Here is a 20,062-nt window from a genome sequence, read left to right on the forward strand (position 1 = left end):
AGGACCTCCTTTTTTTCTATATTAGGTTGAAAATGGTGTATTTGTAGCCAACCCTCTTCAGGAACGCACAATTCTAATGAGAAAAGAGGGCGAATCTGCAAAAAGCATTAATGAGATGCTTCTAAGTAGACTTTCTCGGTATAGAGCCTCCCCGTCAGCAACCCTTGCTGCCCTGACTGGTTCCACCATCTCCAACACACTAAAAGAGGATCAAGCAGGTATGTTACTCTGTGCTTCCCAGATCTGTTTCCTTGTATAGCTCTGTTCAGCTACGTCTTATTGTGCACTTCCTCCATGCTGTGCAAAGCCCTTTCCTTTGCATAGTTGACCTTATTTGGTCTTCCAGTCATTGTCCAGCTTTTTATTCCAAGCCAATACATGTTGTAGGCTATGGACATAAATTCATATGAACCTTTAGGAATGCAAAACAACCCCATGTTAAACTATAAACATCTTATCATCGTCACCATTCGTATAAATTAGTTGATTTCATATTTCACATATGCTTTGTGAATGTGAAAACCTGAAAGTTAGCATCATCTTCCCTAAATACAGTCTTGACCAAGCAAATAACAGAAAAGCCTTCTACAGTAGATATTTTGTTTTTTAGAATTTATCATTTAGTTTTTGTAACTTAATGTTTTAAAATAGATAATACATGTACAGAATTTGAAAGTCAAAATAATGTAAAAAGGTATATGCGGAGAAGTTTTATTCTCACCACGTTGGTAAATTTTATATTCTGCCCCCACCCTACCCCACCACAGGTAACTATATTTATTAGTTTTCATTTATCCTTCCAGTGTTTATGCAAGCATAATTAAAGATGAATTTATATGTTCATAATTTCTGCCTTTTCTTAATAAAAGGTAGTATACTATATACACTATTCTGCACTTTTAAAGTAGGAATTCTTAACCAGGATACACCTTTAAGGGAATGTGTTTAATAACATGTTATTAAACATACTCCCTCAAAGTTTTAGATATCATTTTATATGTATCTGTCATAATTTTCATCAGATTTTCAGAGTCGTCTATGACCCCCCAAAACATTAAGAACCATTATTCCGTGGAGTTTATAGATTACATACCAAATATTTGGATTAATAACAAACTGTGAACTGTAGTAAAAGATAAAGCTAGAAAAAGATACCATATGTAGAAAACTGCATCTGAATTAATAGGCATTTGATGAATTCAGTGTAATTTTATGCTTTATTTTTATAGTTAGAAATGCTAGGAAGAGAAAATATTTATGGTTAATTTGTTATGAGACTACCAAATTAAATACTTATTAGTCCATATTAGAATTTAAGGACAGTATTTTATTTTCACAGGCTTCTATTGTATCAAAGATAAGTGGCAAAATTGTTAATAGTTTTTGTGATTTGGGTAAGTGGATAATTCCAGCTGTAGAAGATACTTTCTAGAGGATAGTCTTTTATGTTTCTGTTTTTGTTGTTACCTAAATAAACGTTTTCATGACAAGCTGAAGGCCTGATCTGGGTTTGTCCCTTGGGAGAAAATGAAATCTTACCCTAAACAATGGAAATACTAAAGGAATGCTTATTGAAAATATGTATAATATCAAAACAAGACCTCAGAAAGCAAGGATATATTTAGAATTTGGTAGAAATGTGCACGCTTTAGTAGCACGTATACTGGAATTGGTAGAAACTGGTATCTGTATTCTAAACATGTGGTCTCATTGTACTTTTTTTTTTTTTTTTAAAGAGATGAGGTCTTGCTATGTTGCCCGGGCTGGTCTCAAACTCTTGGGCTCAAGCAGTCTGTGGATTCTTTAACATGATGTTGCTACATTAAAAATTCATCAGTTATAAACCAAGAAACTTTTCAAAAGTAAGCGAACATACAAGGTGTCTATACGTTTTTGGCCAGGCGCAGTGGCTTACGCCTGTAATCCCAGCATTTTGGGAGGCCGAGGCGGGTGGATCACCTGAGGTCAGGAGTTCAAGACCAGCCTGGCCAACATGGTGAAACCCCATCTCTACTAAAAATACAAAAATTAGCCGGTCTTGATGGGGGCACCTGTAATCTCAGCTGCTTGGGAGGCTGAGGCAGAATTGCTGGAACCCAGGAAGCAGAGGTTGCAGTGAGCCGAGATGGCGCCATTGTACTGCAGCCCAGGCCGACAATGGTGAGACTCAATTTTGAGACTCAGTCTCAAAAAATAAAAAATAGAAAAGCTTTTATTCCATTATAAACTAATACCTATTACCATGTTAGTAAGGGTATGTCTATTAAAAACATCTTGGTGAAAATGTTATACTCACAAAGTTGCTAATTTTCCAGTTATTGCTGTCTTGAGGTTTCTTACCTGTGGAAATTTATCTTCTTGAATTTATGTCCTTAATGAAGAATATACTTGGTGGGGGCTTGCAGCTTAAAAAAAAATAAAACTTTTTAGAAGCACAAACATTCAAAACAAATATCAGATAGATTAGGTTTCACTTTACTCACTCTTCTAATCTAAACCATTTAAAAATGATTTTCATCTATCTAGGCTATAGATAATAAGTTGTATTTTACAGCCTGACAGCTTTCTAAGTAAAGCACTCTGATTGATTTTCTGTTGACATAATCAATCCTTGCTAGGCTTGTATATAGAAAATCCGTAAATTCACTCCATGTTTTAGATATGCCAGTAAGGGAGATTAAAGTACATTTTACACCTCTTGATTAGAAACAATAATTATTTCCTAATGACAGTTTATGTCATTGACCCTTTTAAACAAGAAAAATGTATGTAAAGGGTTATAATAAATTACACAGCTATAAAACTGTTTTGTGATAGATATTGTGAAAGCTTTCATTAGGTTGAAATTTTTGGCCAATTTCATGTTGAAAGCTGTTTGTTATGAGTTTAATATCACAAACCTTTCAAGAATTTGTTCTATATAAAATGGAAAAAGAACCCAAGATCTTGATTAGAATATAGGTTGTTCATCCCAAATCTAAAGATCTAAAATGCTCCCAAATCTGAAACTTTTTGAGTGCCTACATGATGCTCAAAGGAAATACTCTCACTAATCTCAGATGTAATGAGTAAAAATAAATAAAAAACAAAGGAAATGTTCATTGGAATATTTTGAATTTTGGATTTTTCAGTTAGGAATGCTCAACTCTTAAGTATAATGCAAATATTTTAAATTCTGAAAAAATCTGAAATCCAAAACACTTCTGGTCTTAAGCATTTCAGATAAATGTACTCAACCTATATCAGTTTTCTAGGGGAAACGCAAATAAATAGTAGGATTCTTCTCTTATTTTGAGATTTAGTCCACGTGAGGATGTTTTTTTTTTTAGAATAATTTGTGGAGGCATGATGGTATATTGAGGATTGGGAACACATTCAAGAAATGTTCAGACCATATAAATAGGAGGCTCAGGGTCAGGCTGTGGAGCCAGAAGATACTTATTTTTTTCCTTAGCTATTACTTCTTACTCTGTTTTCCTAATCTGGAAATCTGTTTTCCAAATCTTAGTTTGAGTTTGGGTCTCCCTCTTTATATCCTAATCTGTGTTGGTAATCAAATTAATTTTTGTGTCAAGTATTTTGACTTAGCATTTTTATTTCTTTGTCCAGCAAATACTAGCTGTGGGCTGCCTCTGAAAATGCTGCGGAAGACACCCATATATACCTGTGGCACCTACTTGGTGATGCTGGTGCCTCCTCCAGGGGGATCAGGCAGCTCTGCCACCCGATCTCTTTTTGGTGGAACAAGTGGTTTGTCATCTTTAAAAAGTAAGTGAATTTTACCTGTGGCACTTTCCTCGATTTATCTCAAACTCTGAAATTTAAGGCTCTCTTATTAATTATTTAAAACTTACTTTGTTAAATAGTTGTTTGCAATAGCTCTCTGATAACAAAAAATACCAATTATCAATATAGGCTAGGAAGATTTAACAATATAATTTTTTGTGGATGACATATTAGTATAGTTTTTGAAAACTATTGTCCTGTAAAATTAATAGAAATAATCAGTTCAACAAAGTTTTAGGAAACAAAATAATATTTTGTCACATTATTTACTGATGATATAGCAAGAGATCTACTCACTGTGATAGAATTTCTTTTTTTTTTAGATGGAATCTTGCTCTGTCGCCCAGGCTGAAGTGCAGTGGCATGACCTCAGCCCACTGCAACTTCTGCCTCCCAGGTTGAAGTGATTCTCCTGCCTCAGCCTCCCTAGTAACTGAGATTACAGGCACACGCCACCATGCCCAGCTAATTTTTTTATTTTTAGTAGAGATGGCGTTTCACCATGTTAGCCAGGCTGGTCTCGAATTCCTGGCCTCAGGTGATCCACCCACCTTGACCTCCCAAAGTGCTGGGATTACAGACATGAGCCACCACGCCCTGCGGATAGAATTTCAAAGCTATTAAAATACGTATGCAAAACACCTCCTTTTTAGGACACATATACAAAATACTAAGCATAAGACATAGAAAAGCAGATGTGGAAAAATGTATTAATATTTTAAAATATACATATATTTGTATAAGGAGGCACACTACAGTAATTAAAGCAGTGTAATTTTGGCTTCAGAGTGGACACATAATTAAATGGGATAAAGTATAGAATTAAAAAAATGTTCCTCAGGCTGGGGACGGTGGCTTTATTGAGATATAACTCACACACCATAAATTTTACCCGTTTAAAATATACAATTCAGTGGTTTTTAATAAGTTCACAGAGTTGTGCAGTCGTTACCACTAATCTACCCATCACCCCAAAAAGAAACCTCATACTTATCAACAGTTGCTCTCCTACTCCCTGACCCCTGGCATCTACCAATCTACTTTCTGTCTCTGTGGAGTTACCTGTACTCTACTTTTCATGTAAATGGAATTATACAACATACGGCCTTTTATGACTGCTTTTTTGTTTGTTTATTTGCTTGATTTTTAATTTTTGATTTTACTTGATAGTAGCAAAATACCACTTATTATTTTGTCTCATTCTGTGCATATTATGGTGGCTGAGCTATGAATAAAATCAGGAGGAGCTATAAAAGTAGACAGACATGTAAAAATCTTGTTTCTTCCTTTTAGTAACTATTATCTTGGGAAAATTAATCATTCAAAGCCTCAACTTTCCCATTTAAAAAAATGTGCAGATGATTATACCTACCACATAGGATAGTGTGAGGACACTTGACACATTATGGAGAGTTCTATATAAATATAGAATCATTTTTCCCTCTATGTAAATATAGTTGAGGATTGTGTCAACTGGAGAGCTGTATGATGTGAGAAGAGATGGAGAGTATTCTCTACTCATGCACAATTCCACCCTCGCTTGTGGATACTCCTTGCTGTAGTGGGCTTGGTCTCCAGGAAGAAAGTACATGGAATGAGGTTTTCTCCTTAGTGCTTGCAAATGTGCATTTGTTACTGGACACCAATGATCCTAGATCTTTCTCAGTCTTTAGCCATGGAATTACTACGTGGTTACTGAGGCTCAGACAGGTGAAGTGATGTGGTCCAAGTCTCTTGACACCAGATCCAGCTCTTTTTCATTGGTTGCAAGTTGTTCTATCCATCAGTTACACATTGCTGGGGAGGCCTTAGGAAACTTACAATCATAGCAGAAGGCAAAGGAGAAGCAGGCATCTTCACACGTTGGCAGGATGGAGCGAGTCTGTGACTGATTTTTAAACTTAACATAATGTTTTTGAGGTTCATCCATATTACAGCATGAATCAGTACTTCATTACTTTTTATGGTTGAATTATATTTCATTGTGTAGATAATATCCCATTTTGTTTATCCATTCATAAGTTGGTGGACATTTGAGTTGTTTCTACTTTTTGGCTATTTTGAATAATGCTGTTACGAACATTCGTATATCAGTTTTGTGTGGACATTTTTCATACTATGGGCGCATACATAGGAGTGGAATTGCGGGGTCATATGGTAAGTATATGTTTACCCTTGGAGGGACTGCTAAACTGTTTCCCAAAGTGGCCATACCATTTTACGTTCTCATCTCCTAAGTATAATGGTTCTATTTTCTCTACATCCTCGCCAACATTTGTTATTTTCCGTTTTTCTGATTATAGCCATCTTTGTGGATATGAAATGGTACCTCATTGTGATTTGTGCATTTCCTTAATGACTAATGATGCTTAGCATCTTTTCATGTGCTTATTGGCCATTTGTATATCTTCTTTGGAGGAATATTTATTCCTCCAAAGTCTTTTGTCCATTTAAAGATTGGGTTTTTTGGCTGGGCGCAGTGGCTCACACCTGTAATCCCAGCACTTTGGGAGGCCGTGGCGGGCGAATCATGAGGTCAAGAGATCGAGACCATTGTGGCCAACATGGTGAAACCCTGTCTCTACTAAAATACAAAAATTAGCTGGGCATGGTGGCACGTGCCTGTAGTCCCAGCTACACAGGAGGCTGAGGCAGGAGAACTGCTTAACCCAGGAGGTGGAGGTTGCAGTGAGCCTAGATCGCGCCACTACACTGCAGCATGGCGACAGAGCGAGATTCTGTCTCTAAATAAATAAATAAATAAAGCAAAAGTAAAAATTGGGTTTTTATGTTATTGACCATCAGTCTTTTTTTTCCCCTCTTTTTTCCTACTATTACTGCATATTATGACCATTGGTCTTATTAAATTGTGTTTAGTCTCCTTGGCATGGCTTTTTTGCTGAACTGAAATTGACCCCACTGAATTAAAGTGGGTCTTGATGGTACCATTCTTTCATGAGGATATAGCTTACACAGTGATTCTACTTTAGCGCAACAAACCAGTAAATGCTTAAATTCCTTCTATGTCATGAGGTCAAGAGATCGAAACCATCGTGGCCAACATGGTGAAACCCCATCTCTTCTAAAATACAAAAATTAGCTGGGCATGGTGGCACATGCTTGTAGTCCCAGCTACACAGGGGTGTTCCTCTTTGGCTACTGTGGGGGCTGCTCAGAAAGTGGAAGAATTGGTGCTTGCCTTTAACAACTCATAGTCTAGTTAGGAGAGATGACGTAGGTGTGTGAGACAATGAGAAAATGATAGACAGTGCTGCATCCCTGCTGGAAGGATCCACGTGGAGCAGATTTGTGAGCTGCAGAATCTGAGAAAGAAAGGCTCATTGTGGAGTGGGGTAGAAAGGAGAGACTTCATGAGGTTTTGAGTTTAAGCCATAAAGAACGGGTATTATTCATATAAGTGGCCAAGTGAGGAGAAAGCATATGTATGTTAAGTACCGTGAAAAGAGATTTGGAGATCTATTTTCTACTGTCCCATTTTGTTTAATGGAACAGTAGAAAATAGAAAAAAGAGTATCATTTATGTTATCACTCAAGTTAGGCATGATGCAGATCTGGGCTACTAGGGTGATAAGAATATGAAAAAGAAGCAAACTTGAGACACAGTGCTAAAGTTTTGTTTGAAAATGGGGAAGAAAATAAAATCAGTGATAGCAATTAATGTATATATATGCTGGTGTGGATCCTTGACATATTTTAACTCATTTATTCTTTACAATAACTGTATAAGGTAGGTACTTTTATTATTTCCACTCTAGAAATGAGGAAACTGAGATGTTCAATGTCTTTCCCAGGGCCACCCAAAAGTGTTAGAGCTGGAATTGAAACTCCGAAGCCCAAAGTCCATGCTCTTTACCACTGCACCATCCTGTGTTAAGGGAAAAAGTCAAGGTGTATTAGGAAAGATTGCAGCTAAGTGTACACCAAGCTTTATTGAACACTGACTAACTGCAAAGTGTTTCTTGTAAACATTTTCATCTTGTGATTTAGTGATGGTAACCCCTCTTGCAATTACCCTTTTGATAATGTGTATCAGAAAGAACCATCATGCAAAAGTTGCCGTTTTAAAAACACTTTGAAAACTATGGTTAAATGTTAAATTTAGGAAGATTTCTGGTGGTGACAGTTTTCTTTCTGTGGTCTTATGCATGTATTCTCCATCCCTTTACCACCAATTACCACCAATACGCAACAATAAGAAAGGGGTGTGATTTTTATAAAAAGTTTGTTAAAAGCCTAAAATTTAAACTTTGAAAATAATCTTCAGGCTCATTAAACAGCTTAATGTTTGTTTCCAAAGTCCTAGCCTCCAGCTTGGTGTATAATATTTCGGATGGTCAGTTTACAAGTCGTGCAGATCTCATAGATGCTGCTGGAAGCTCACTGGGGCGTGGTGCTCTCGTACCAGGATTGGGTAAGAAATAAACGTGCACATTTCTTTGGAAAATTTAAAGTTTTAGCAAATTTCTCTTGAACTATCTTGCCAGTTCCCTGTGGCATTCTTGTTTCCTTGAAAAGAAAGACGTTTTTTGTTTTGTTTTGTTTTTTTGAGACAGGGTCTCTTCCGTCACCTAGGCTGGAGTGAAGTGGTGCGATCTTGGCTCACTGCAGCCTCCACCTCCTGGGCTCAAGCAGTCCTCCCATCTCAGCCTCCTGAGTAACAGGGACTATAGGAGTACACCACCATGCCCAGCTAATTTTGTTTATTTTTTGTAGAGCCAAGGTCTCACTATGTCACCCAGGCTGATCTCAAACTCCTGGGCTCAAGCAATCCTCCTGCCTCAGCCTCCCAAAGTGCTGGGATTACAGGCATGAGCCATTGTGCCCAGCCAGAAAGAATTTTTTTAATATTAAATTTTAATTTTGGGAATGAGTATAAGAAATTGCCATATGTAAAATTCCTCTGCGTAAACTGCAATTGAAGATACCGTTTATTAGGTTGTGCGATAATGCCTATAGGAAATTCTCAAGGTTTATGCCATGAAAAGTTTATTTCCTGTGAGGAATTGGTATACCTGTTATTGCTAGAAAATGAACATTAAGTAATATTCTGGATTTTCTCTTTGCCCTGGGTGGTAGGAAGCTTATTTCTAAGTTTTAGGCTCAGTTATTAGGGCTTTTTACTGTGTATTAATATTAAGTGGTTTATTATACCTGGGTTTTTAATGTAAGACACTTAAATCCTTTTTGGAAGTAGGTCACAGATAAATCAGTTACTAAGAGCTCTCTATTTTGTGAGACTTACTCCTTCTCACACAGGAGTTAAGCAAAATTAAAAATTAAATGCTGGCTTCTTGCCGAGTCCCCACCTAGTACCTTGCCAAGTAAATCTATGGGACTAGGGATGTGGGTTGTCAACATTAGAGAGCATCCTTGCCCTTCCACTTTGTAGCAGTGCTTGTGAGAAATATGTATACAGGTAGCTGGTGGCATGATGACTGAATACAGTATGCTCTTTTTGCAGGAGCATGTTATGACACAGTGAATAACATGCTATGGACATGCTCAAATGACTATATCGATCAGTGGTGTAACCCTGGGAATCAAGCCTTCCATTATGTCTGCCAGAGACTTGGAGTCAGTCACATTATCACTGAGCCCAAAGGTGAGGTGCATTCAGGGTCTTGCAGGAAAAGATTTCCTTCTGAAATATGAGAGAATACCACAGCATTTGTAGGTGAAAACATAGCCCAACCCCAGAATGTGTCCCCAGTTTTCCCTCTTTGAACTTTTGAAACCTAAAGTCCTTTGTTCTCTGTAACCATGAAAGATGAGTTATGATTAAGTGAATAAGTATGTAAATAAATAGAGCTTTTGAGGTGGTCAATAGACTTTTTTAAAGGAAAATTGTTATGTCCTTCCTGAAATTGTTGGAACTTTGTTGCAAAAATTATTTGTATTTGGCATGGGATTGTATGCTGTTGTAATGTTTTGCATTGATAATGACTTATTTATATACAAACTTAGATGGAATTACCAGTGAAGGACCTTTGTATTTTTTAATATTAATATGAACATTCTTAATATTAAGTTAATATTAACTTAAAATCTTGTGGTTTTAAAGTCAACTATGCTAATACGGAGGAATTAATCACTCAGCAAGTCCCCTACCCATAAAGCAACACTAAAACAGGTAATTATCAAAAACAACTATTTCCAGGCTCTGGAAATTGCCAAGGCATACACCAAATTGAGAGTTGTTATTCATTTTAAAAAGCCCTGAACTTTGGGTACTAGAACTGCTCCGATCCTCCACCTCAGTCTGCTGTGGGAGAATTACTGTGCTGACCACCTCAAGCTTGGTCAGCATAATAATTCTCTCAGGGTGGGGAAGACTGTGAAAAGCAGCAGCTTTGCTGCCAGAGGGGGCTGACTTGATAGGGAGCAGAGCGTGGAAAAACCTCATGTCCAGTAGCATTGTCAGTAACAGTAGTCATCTTGGTGGCAAACAAACAGAGACCTGTGGCTCAGCAGGCCTTAGATCTTGATCCCAGTTAGGGCAAGCAGTGGCCCAGCTGACTAGCTAGAAGTTTACTAGTGAGATCTGGATAGTGAGAAAGCTGTGGGGGACCACACGCCTACACAGAAGAGGCCTAAGACAGCCTAAGCTACTCGCACAATTCTGGCGAAACATGAGTCTGCATACACATGCAAAGATGTGAGAGGGCCCAACAGGAAGCAAAAACCAGAGCAGAGTTTAAAACCCTGTGAACTTTGCTGCACTTCCCCCAAAACACACAGATCCATCCAGGGTGAAAGTGTTGCTGGCTCAAGGTGTTGGAGTACAATCATTGGTTGACAACCACTAAGGAATACAGATAGGGGTGACCCCTAGGAAGCCAGGCTGAAAAAGAAAAACAAGAATAATTAAAAATAAATGGAGCTGGGCGTGGTGGCTCACGCCTGTAATCCCAGCACTTTGGGAGGCCGAGGTGGGCAGATCACCTGAGGTCAGGAATTCGAGACCAGCCTGGCCAACATGGTGAAACCCCATCTGTACTAAAAACACATAAAAATTAGCTGAGCATGATGGCAGGCGCCTGTAGTCTCAGCTACTTGGGAGGCTGGGGCAGGAGAATCACTTGAACTGGGAGGCTGAGGTTGCAGTGAGCCTCGATCATGCCATTGCATACCAGCCGGGGCAACAAGAGTGAAACTCCATCTCAAAAAAATAAAATAAGATAAGATAAAATAAATAAATAAATAAATAAATGAAAGAAAGAAAGAAACAAGTATTTGAGAAAATAAACTGAGCAGAAAAATCAGTAACCACGCAATGCAGGAGAAACGCAGATGTTGGACTAATGACTTTAAAGTCAGATGAAGACTTAAAGCAGCCGTTATAAATGCATTTAAAGAACTAAAGGAATCCAAGTTTAAAAAAATCAAAGGTAAATATGATGACTATGATCAAGCAAATTGAGAATTTCAGTAAAGAGATTATTTAAAAACAACAACAACAACAAGAAAATGGAAATTCCGGGTTTGAAAAGAAAAATTCAGTAGAGTGGCTCAACAGCAGATTTGAGCTGCTGGGAGAAGAAAGCAGCAAACCTGGACCATAGATTGGTAGAGTTGTTCTGTCTGAACAGCAGAACAGGACACCTGGGGAGTACTAGTCAGACGTTTGTAGAATAGAATGTCCTTCCCTGTGGGTTCATCTGATGCTTTCTTTTGGTTAAACTGAAGTTATAGATTGGGGGAAGAATACCACAGAAGCGATATCCCCTTCACATTACATCTATTCCAAGGTACATGGTATTGACATGACTTATTACTAGTGATAATAAAAACTGATCACTTGGTTTAAATGATATCTGCCAGGTTTCTCCACTATAAAATTACTACTTCTCCCTTTCAATACTCTGTTAGTCTCAACTACACTGAAGGGAAGGGTAATTAAGCTCCACCTCCTAGAAAAAGTGTATCAGAGAACTTGTAGACTTGGTCCTTCAGAGGACCAAAGCCAGTTCATGTGGATAGACGAATGTTTATCAGCACAGTAATTATTATCTCTAGGGTCAGTTTTTTTTCTCAGCTTTCACTCTCGAATTTGGTGTTTGTGTAAATTTACTAAAACTTGGTGAGTTGTGCATTTAGAGTGGGCGAGTTTTATGGAATATAAATTATATCTTGATAAAGCTATTTTTTTGAAAAAGCAAAAAGTAGAAAAGAAAGTCCACTTTGTATTACTGACTCACAAGCCTCTTGCCTGAACGCCAGACTATGGATTCACTTCCACTTGGTTATCTAATGGGCATTTTCAGCTTAACATGTCAAAACATGAGGAACTATTTATAGACAGGGGTTCTAATATGGAGCAGCCATAGGATATGGAGAGGTTTTACTAGAGTGGTTACCAGCAGGGGTTACCTCAGGGGCTGTGGACTGAGGTGGCCTGAATCCAAATCCTGGTTCTACCACTTCTTAGCTATGTGACCTAGGGCAAGTTCCTTAACTTCTGTGACTCTTGGTTTATTGCTCTACAAAACAGGGCTAAAATAGTCTAAGTTGAGAACCATGTAAAGCATTCAGTCCATTCTTCAGCATATAAAAAGGGCTCAGTAAGTGGTAGCTACTTCCATTCCAAACAAATGAACTCCTGAAGTGTTTTCACCCCAGCACCTGTGGCAGGGAGAAGGGTTCTCTGGCAGCAGTGAAAGAGATTATAGCCAAAATACCCTTTTCTAGTGTGCACACACCTTTTGTATGTCAGAGGTCTGTTCTTTGGGGACCACCCATAGAGATGTCTTTCCTCACTCAGTTTCCTTTTCATCTTCTAGAAGAGGCTATAACCACGAATGAGGTTATAAACCAATTATTGCACCACGTTGGTGCGATGTGCATACACCAACTTAATCTTCTTGCCACCAACCCCAATCTTCCAATCACAAGTGTCTTGGGCAAGCAGCATCCAATTGAAGCACACCATCTTAGCAGTATTTGTGACATTATGGAGAAGGCCATGGTTAATGGAGATACCTGTATTATACGCTGCATTCTCGTTGTCTTTCAGGTAAATACATTGTTTGGAGATAAATAAGATGATAGAGAAAAGGAAACGCAAACCTTGGCTTCAGCCAGTTCGTTTTTACCAGAAGAAAAATTTAATGACTTTCCTGTTCTGTATCCTACCACCTTCTAATCCTGTAGTTAGAATTATCGTATTCATTGCACTGTGATTAATGGAGTATTGCTATACATAGCTTATTACAATTAATATATGCAAAATATTTACTATAATTATACCATTACACAATAGAAGAGATTGTGGTTAAAAAAAATCCACCTGGTTTATTTGTTCATAGGGTATCTACCATGTACTTTCTTTGTAGGGATAATTTTATCCCCAGTAGAATTAGCATTTTTAGATAGACTCCTTATGTTTCTGTAGGTGGTATTTAAATTTTTCTTCAGCCCACAAACTGAAAGGAATCGAGACATCATTCGACGGTCGGGATTGCTTCTTTGGCAGTTGTTGATGGCACCAAAAGATCAAATTTGCCCTGAGATTCAGAAGGAAGTCTGCCTTGCCATCAGGTAAACAGCTAATGATTTTCGTAGTGCTCTCTGCAAAATGGTTCTTCTGCAAGGCATTGTAATCCTCCCTGAAAGCTGGTAGTATAAATGCCTCTTACCCCATCCCACAGTCAGGACCTCATAGATTGGGGATAATTTCACTGAAGAGGGGTTTGTAGCCCCACCTGTAGAGGACCAAAGCCAACTGTGTACTTGCATTTCCTTATCTCACTGTTTGGATCTAAAAAAAAAAAAAAAAACCCTTTAAGTGGATATTTTGATTATTTGCAGGCTGATGTTCTCATTTTGCAGAGTGTGGCAGCGTGGTTAAGAAGCAGGCTTTGGCAACAGGCAGATCTGGGTTCTAGACTTTGCCACTCACTAGTGTGACCTTGGTTTAAGGTTCGCATTTCCTTAGCTGTAAGATGAGCATAAAAATAGCACCTATTTTATGGGTCTGTGAGGTTTTCCTAAGGTAAGGCCTGATGCAAAGTAAGTGCTCAAAAATGCAAGTCTTTATCAACCTGTTTAAAGCTTTTGAGACAAGAGAGCAGAATTTATAGGCCATTTTCTATTTCTTGTCAGTCTTTTTTTGTTTTTTTTAGTTCAGTGAACTTTTTTTCTTTTTGCTTTTTTGAGACAGAGTTTTACTCTTGTTGCCCAGGCTTGAGTGCAGTGGTGCGATTTCAGCTCACCGCAACCTCTGCCTCCCAGGTTCAAGTGATTCTCCTGCGTCAGCCTCTCAAGTAGCTGGGATTACAGGCACCTGCCACCATGCCTGGCTAATTTTTGTATTTTTAGTAGAGATGGGGTTTCACCATGTTGGCCAGGCTGGTCTCAAACTCCTGACCTCAGATGATCCACCCACCTTGGCCTCCCAAAGTGCTGGGATTACAGGTGTGAGCCACCATGCCTGGACTCAGCGAGCTTTTATACAGGAATACAGCCTTAAAGTGACTATAACTATAATTTAGTTTCCAAGAGAGAGCTGAATGGTTGATCTGAAAGATCTGTATGACAGGGGTGAGCATAGATGACAGGAAGTTGTTTTCCTTCCACAGCGCATTATGCTTCACATCTCTTTCTGTGGAGCATTAAGGCAGTGATTGAAATCTGGTGCTCTGAGGAAACTTTTGGAGGGGATGGGTATATTCACTATCTTGATTATGGTGATGGTTTCTTTGGTGTATACATATGTCAGACTTATCAGATTGTACACTGTAACTATGTGCACTTGATTAAATGTTAAACCTCAATTAAAAAAGAAAAGAGGCTAGCCGGGAGCGGTGGCTCACGCTTGTAATCCCAGCACTTTGGGAGGCCGAGGCAGGTGGATCACCTGAGGTCGGGAGTTCAAGACCAGCCTGACCAACATGGAGAAACCCCGTAAAAATACAAAATTAGCCGGGGTGGTGGCACATGCCTGTAATCCCAGCTACTTGGGAGGCTGAGGCAGGAGAATCGCTTGAACCCGGGAGGCGGAGGTTGCGGTGAGCCGAGATCGCGCCATTGCACTCCAGCCTGGGCAAAAAGAGCGAAACTCTGTCTCAAAAAAAAAAAAAAAAGAAAAGAGGCTGAATGCGGTAGCTCATACCTATAATCCCAGCACTTCGAGGGGCCATGGCAGGAGGATCGCTGAGGCCAGGTTTGAGACCAGTCTGGGCAACATAGTAAGACCTTGTCTCTACAAAAAAATAAAAATAAAAACAAAATTAGCCCAATGCCCTGGCAAGCACCTGTAGTCCCAGCTATTTGGGAGACTGAGGTGGGAGGATCACTTGAGCCTGGGAGGTCAAGGCTGCAATGTGCCGAGATCACACCACTGCACTCCATGCATTCCAGCCTGGGCGACAGTGAGATCCTATCTAAAACACACACACGCACGCACACACACAAATAAATTAATGAAAAGAAAAAAGATTCTGATGCCATTTGCAATGTTGTTCTTCCCTTCTCTTTGAAAAAGCTGAGAATTAGCAATTTACTTTCTTAATTGTTTTTTTGGGGAGGCACAATTGATATATGTAGGCTTGACTACATTGACTTTTCATAGCTTACCAATTCTTTTTAACCAGTTCTGCATCTAACCCCAAGTAACTTATTTTGGTAATTCACAGGAAGAGGAGGAGAGGGATGACATTTATCAGGGAAGTGATTGGACTGTATCGTGACAGTGAATTTAGATTCAAATGCCTTTTTAGGCCAGGTGCAGTAGCTCACACCTGCAATCCGAGCACTTTGGGAGGACAAGGCAGGGGGATCGCTTGAGCTCAGGAGTTTAATTAACCTGGGCAACATATTGAGACCCTGTCTCAAATTTTTTTAATGCCTTTTTAGTGATAAAAGTTTTTTCACAGTTTTATATAATCAAATTGACATCTTTAATAAAAATAAGAATTTAAATATTTAGAGTTTTGATTTTCTAGAATTTTTGCTTAAATGTTTTTGACTTTTTTATCATTTCAGCTCTGGTTTAAATATCTTGTACCCAGGTGAAACTGAAATCAATAACTTACTTAAACTGGTCTTAACAGAAGGTAAGAATTATCCTTTAATTATCTTTGAACAGCCGTCCTTTTTTTGTCCCGAAAGAAACAACTGCGTATTAAGATAATTGATACTTCTTCATATATGTTAGTTAGCATATCTTAAAAATGTATCTGCAGGCCAGGCACAGTGGATCACACCTGTAATCCCAGCACTTTGGTAGGCTGAGGCGAGAGGATCACTTGACCCAGGAGCTCAAGACCAGCCTGGACAGCATAGCAAGACCCTGACACTACAAAAAATAAAAACAATTAGCTGGCCATGGTGGCCCATACCTTGTTGTCCCAGCTACTCAGGAGTCTGAGGCAGGAGGATTGCTTCCGCCCAGGAGGTTGAGGCTGCAGTGAGCTATGGTGACACAACTACACTCTAGCCTGGGCAACAGAGCCAGACCCTGTCTCAAAAAGAAAGAAAGAAAGAAAGAACGTATCTGCATATATGCTTACATTTCAACCAGATTGAAAGCAAAAACCGTGTTTTATATATCTTCAAGCTTTATAAACTGTCTCCACTGCTTAGCATAATGTATGTGACTATAGATGTTTAACAAATAAAATGATCACTTATTGGTGATTTCTAAGCCACTTGTCTTCACACATTGGAGCCTAACATTTTAAGTTACACTAAACAACACAACAAAAGGTACTGTGTTAAAGACAGTTGGCATTTAAAAGCAATATTAAGGAATGAAAAATCACACTTCATAATATATCAAGAAGGTAATTACACTTTAATCAGGATGCTGGTTAAAAAGTCGGATTCATTGTGATGTCATTTTTGCTGCTTTTATTTGTATAAGTCCGTATGTCTGGTGCCCCTAGCTTGCCGAGAATCTATTTGTTTAAAAACTTTTTAAAAATAGCATCAGTTTTCGAGGAGTCATTACCAGGGTAGTTGATGGAGCTTTATTCTGTTAGGAGAGAGAAACAGTGGACTCTCCCAGCTACGGGATGTGATCCTAACCAACCTGGCCGAACAGCTCCAAAACAACCGATTTGGCAGCGATGAAGATGATCATTACAGGTGACACAAGTTATATTATTCACTCCTAGCCTTTGTGTTCTCAGTCATTAGTTTTCATTTCAATGTGTTTGATCAACTTTAGTCTCCTGTTATAATTAATATGATCGTTAGCATGTTAAACCTAAAGCATGGACCAGATGAAAGATAATAGATTCTATAGTTCCCCTCAGAACTGATAATTGCACATTTCAGTTTTATCAGTAAAGTAAGTTGGGCTTGGGGAAAGGGTCTTTAGCAAAAATAACAGATGGAACTTATTTAGGAGATCTTGGTTCAGAGTATTGTCCAAATTGCTGGTTTATGAGAAAGGCTGAGTATGTGTGTTAGAGCTGGTGAAGCAGACGAAGGTGTTGTTTTTCTATGTTATTTATAAAATACTTTGACTTTATAGTTGGGTGCCATTTGATTTCTATAAGTTTGATTTAAATAGTGTACCTAGTTATTAGCATTATTACTAAGGTGATTTGCTTACAGAATCAATTATGTATCTTCTATTTGTTATCTTATACTAATTATATAAAATTTATCCTTTTATGAATAAACCATCAATAAACATTTTTCCTGCACTTTAAAGACTAAATGATGAACTTTTACACTACATTCTGAAGATTGTTGTACGAGAATCCTGTATCTTAATCACCAAGTGCCAAACTGTCTCTAAAGATGATTTTCAAAAGCTCCTTTCAACTGTGCCTGTAAGTAAAAATGTGTTTAATGAAAGCAAAATTATATCAAGCATCCCTGTTTTCATTTTATTGTATTGACAGGTGTGTACATACATACAGACTTAAAATAATTTATGAAAGGCCGGGCGCAGTGGCTCATGCCTGTAATCCCAGCACTTTGGGAGGCCAAGGTGGGTGGATCACCTGAGGTCAGGAGTTCAAGACCAGTCTGACCAACATGGTGAAACCCCATCTCTACTAATAATACAAAAATTAGCCGGGTGTGATGGCGCACATTAGTAATCCCAGCTACTTAAGAGGCTGAGGCAGGACAATCACGTGAACCCAGGAGGTGGAGATTACAGTGAGCTGAGATTGCGCCACCACACTCCAGCCTGGGTGACAGAGCAAGACTTCGTCTCAAATAATAATAATTTATGAAAGTCAGTGGATGACTCCTTACCCTAGAAATGTAGACCTAGACAAATGCACTTGAAAAACTTTCCAAAGACTATTCCCCCTGCTTAAATTGCTTGATGCAATAAATTGATCAGATTTGGGGGTTTTTGTTTTATCTAGTGAGAGTGTTTTTCCCTTATTAATTTTTAATTTTACATTGTTTTCTAAACCATGGGTGTTTTATAGAGACCAGTAGGAATCAAAAGATTCTTTTAAGGGTTTGGGTATTCTTCTGTAATGGAGATGTGTGTGAGAGGGAGGAGGAAGGATAATTATTAAGAGGCAAAAATTCAAGTAAGTATTCTAATTAGTGAGGATTGTGTACCAAAAGGCAGAAAGTTATAGTAAATGTGTCAGAGTATGCATGGAAAGCCATGTGGAAATAAGTCACCTGAAAAACTAACTTGGTCTGTTTTGTGTACTTTCTCTTTTTGTTTTCTTTGTCAAAATCTTTTAAAAACGTGAGGATTACATGATCGCTCTTTCAGTAGGGTTTAGATCATTTAAATGCCCTTATTTGTATTAAAGGCTGCATCCTCCTGCCTGCGCTATCTGATGGCAGTTCAGAATCACCTTCTCAGTAACACTATTTTGATTAAACCTGATGAGAATGATGACAGTGACAGCTCCTTGCAGGGAGAGACATTGAAGGTACAGGTAAACACCAAGCTTTATTTTAACGATGCGTTCTACCCAGTGTGAAAAGCAGCTTAATTGGCTAAATTTCTGTGTATTATGATGTCAGAATTCACCTTGTGGCTTATATTCTTGTGAGAGGTAACATTAGGCCACTCATTCCATAGATTTTTTATGTCATTGCTCAGTAGTCACCTACTTGTGACACTCATAATGTGTCATCCATGTGCTCCTGTCAACCTTTTTGTGCCTTTGTTTACTTCCATCTTCTTTTAAGAACTATAAAATATGGCACTTACAAGTGATCTCATGTGTACCTGAAAGTTACAGTTACATAGACATATATATATGTATGTATGTATAAATCAATCTTGGAGCATTAAATAATTTCAAAATTTTTGATGGTTTATTATATTCTCTTGATTAAAATAACTTTTAAAAGGTTATAATTTTCACAATTTTTGTATGAAATAATCTAATTTCTAAACCTATAGTCAATTTCATTTTCTATAATTATTTTTAAATTAGCTTCTGTGTAAACTCACTAACTTGTTCCCACTTGACAATTTATAGCAGTCCAAAGATTTTTTTATAGCCGTGGTTGTTATAATTTTGACAGATGCTCAAGGCTGTTGTTTGCATTGTTCTTCAGAATTTCATCTTTGTGGGAGAATCAGAGAAATCAACAAGAACTTTATTCTTTCTTAAAATGTTAAACACTGAAAAATCAACCAAGGAAGCCATAGTTGAAGATAAAAACCAATGCAGTTTGCCCCTTTCTTACTCCTTCATGCATATATACTATGTAAATCATACATCTGATAGTTTGTACTTATTGTACTTGAGTTTATTTCATTGTATAATCCATTTTCAAATAGGCAGACATACATGCACTTTTAATTTAAGTTGTTGATAATATTTATTTAACTTCTCTTGCCTTAGTTTTCTCATCAGTAAAAAGGGACAATAACATCTTCTTTGTAAAGTTGCTGTATTAACAACAAGCCCTGTAAATACCTGGCACTTTGCTGCCATGTGGTATGGAGTCAGTAGATGATTGTGCATGTCATTAGTGTGACTTAAAACATGATTTGGCTTATCATTAGTTCAGAATTCCTACTCTCTTAATGATAAAAAAAAATCTCAATAATACTTATAACAGCTAGGTGTGGTGGCTGACACCTGTAATCTTAGCACTTTGGGAGGCTGAGGCAGGTGGATCACTTCAGGCCAAGAGTTCGAGATCAGCCTGGCCAACATGGCAAAACCCCGTCTCTACTGAAAAATACAAAAATTAGCCAGGCGTGATGGTACTCCCCTGTAATTCCAGCTACTTGGGAGGCTGAGGCATGAGAATTGCTTGAACCCAGGAGGTAGAGGTCGCAGGGAGCCCTGATCACGCCACTGCA

General features: G+C 38.2%; 1 protein-coding gene across 7 annotated transcripts in view; it reads left to right on the forward strand.

Moving 5' to 3' along the window:
- Positions 1-20,062, forward strand: part of LOC105493730 (HECT domain E3 ubiquitin protein ligase 4) — a 226,418-nt gene that overhangs the window by 100,464 nt on the left and 105,892 nt on the right. For 5 of the 7 annotated variants that reach the window (XM_071071035.1, XM_071071036.1, XM_071071040.1 and 2 more), the window contains exons 8-17: positions 26-218; positions 3,610-3,768; positions 8,105-8,218; positions 9,269-9,409; positions 12,588-12,820; positions 13,199-13,344; positions 15,790-15,860; positions 16,788-16,893; positions 17,468-17,588; positions 18,546-18,674. In XM_071071035.1, the coding sequence (XP_070927136.1) occupies positions 26-218; positions 3,610-3,768; positions 8,105-8,218; positions 9,269-9,409; positions 12,588-12,820; positions 13,199-13,344; positions 15,790-15,860; positions 16,788-16,893; positions 17,468-17,588; positions 18,546-18,674 (1,413 nt within the window). The remainder of the gene's footprint in view (positions 1-25; positions 219-3,609; positions 3,769-8,104; positions 8,219-9,268; positions 9,410-12,587; positions 12,821-13,198; positions 13,345-15,789; positions 15,861-16,787; positions 16,894-17,467; positions 17,589-18,545; positions 18,675-20,062) is intronic. The other 2 variants (XM_071071037.1, XM_071071039.1) reach the window with 1 other exon arrangement.

The sequence above is a fragment of the Macaca nemestrina genome, chromosome 10 (genome assembly GCF_043159975.1).
Source record: "Macaca nemestrina isolate mMacNem1 chromosome 10, mMacNem.hap1, whole genome shotgun sequence".
Lineage (NCBI taxonomy): Eukaryota > Metazoa > Chordata > Mammalia > Primates > Cercopithecidae > Macaca > Macaca nemestrina.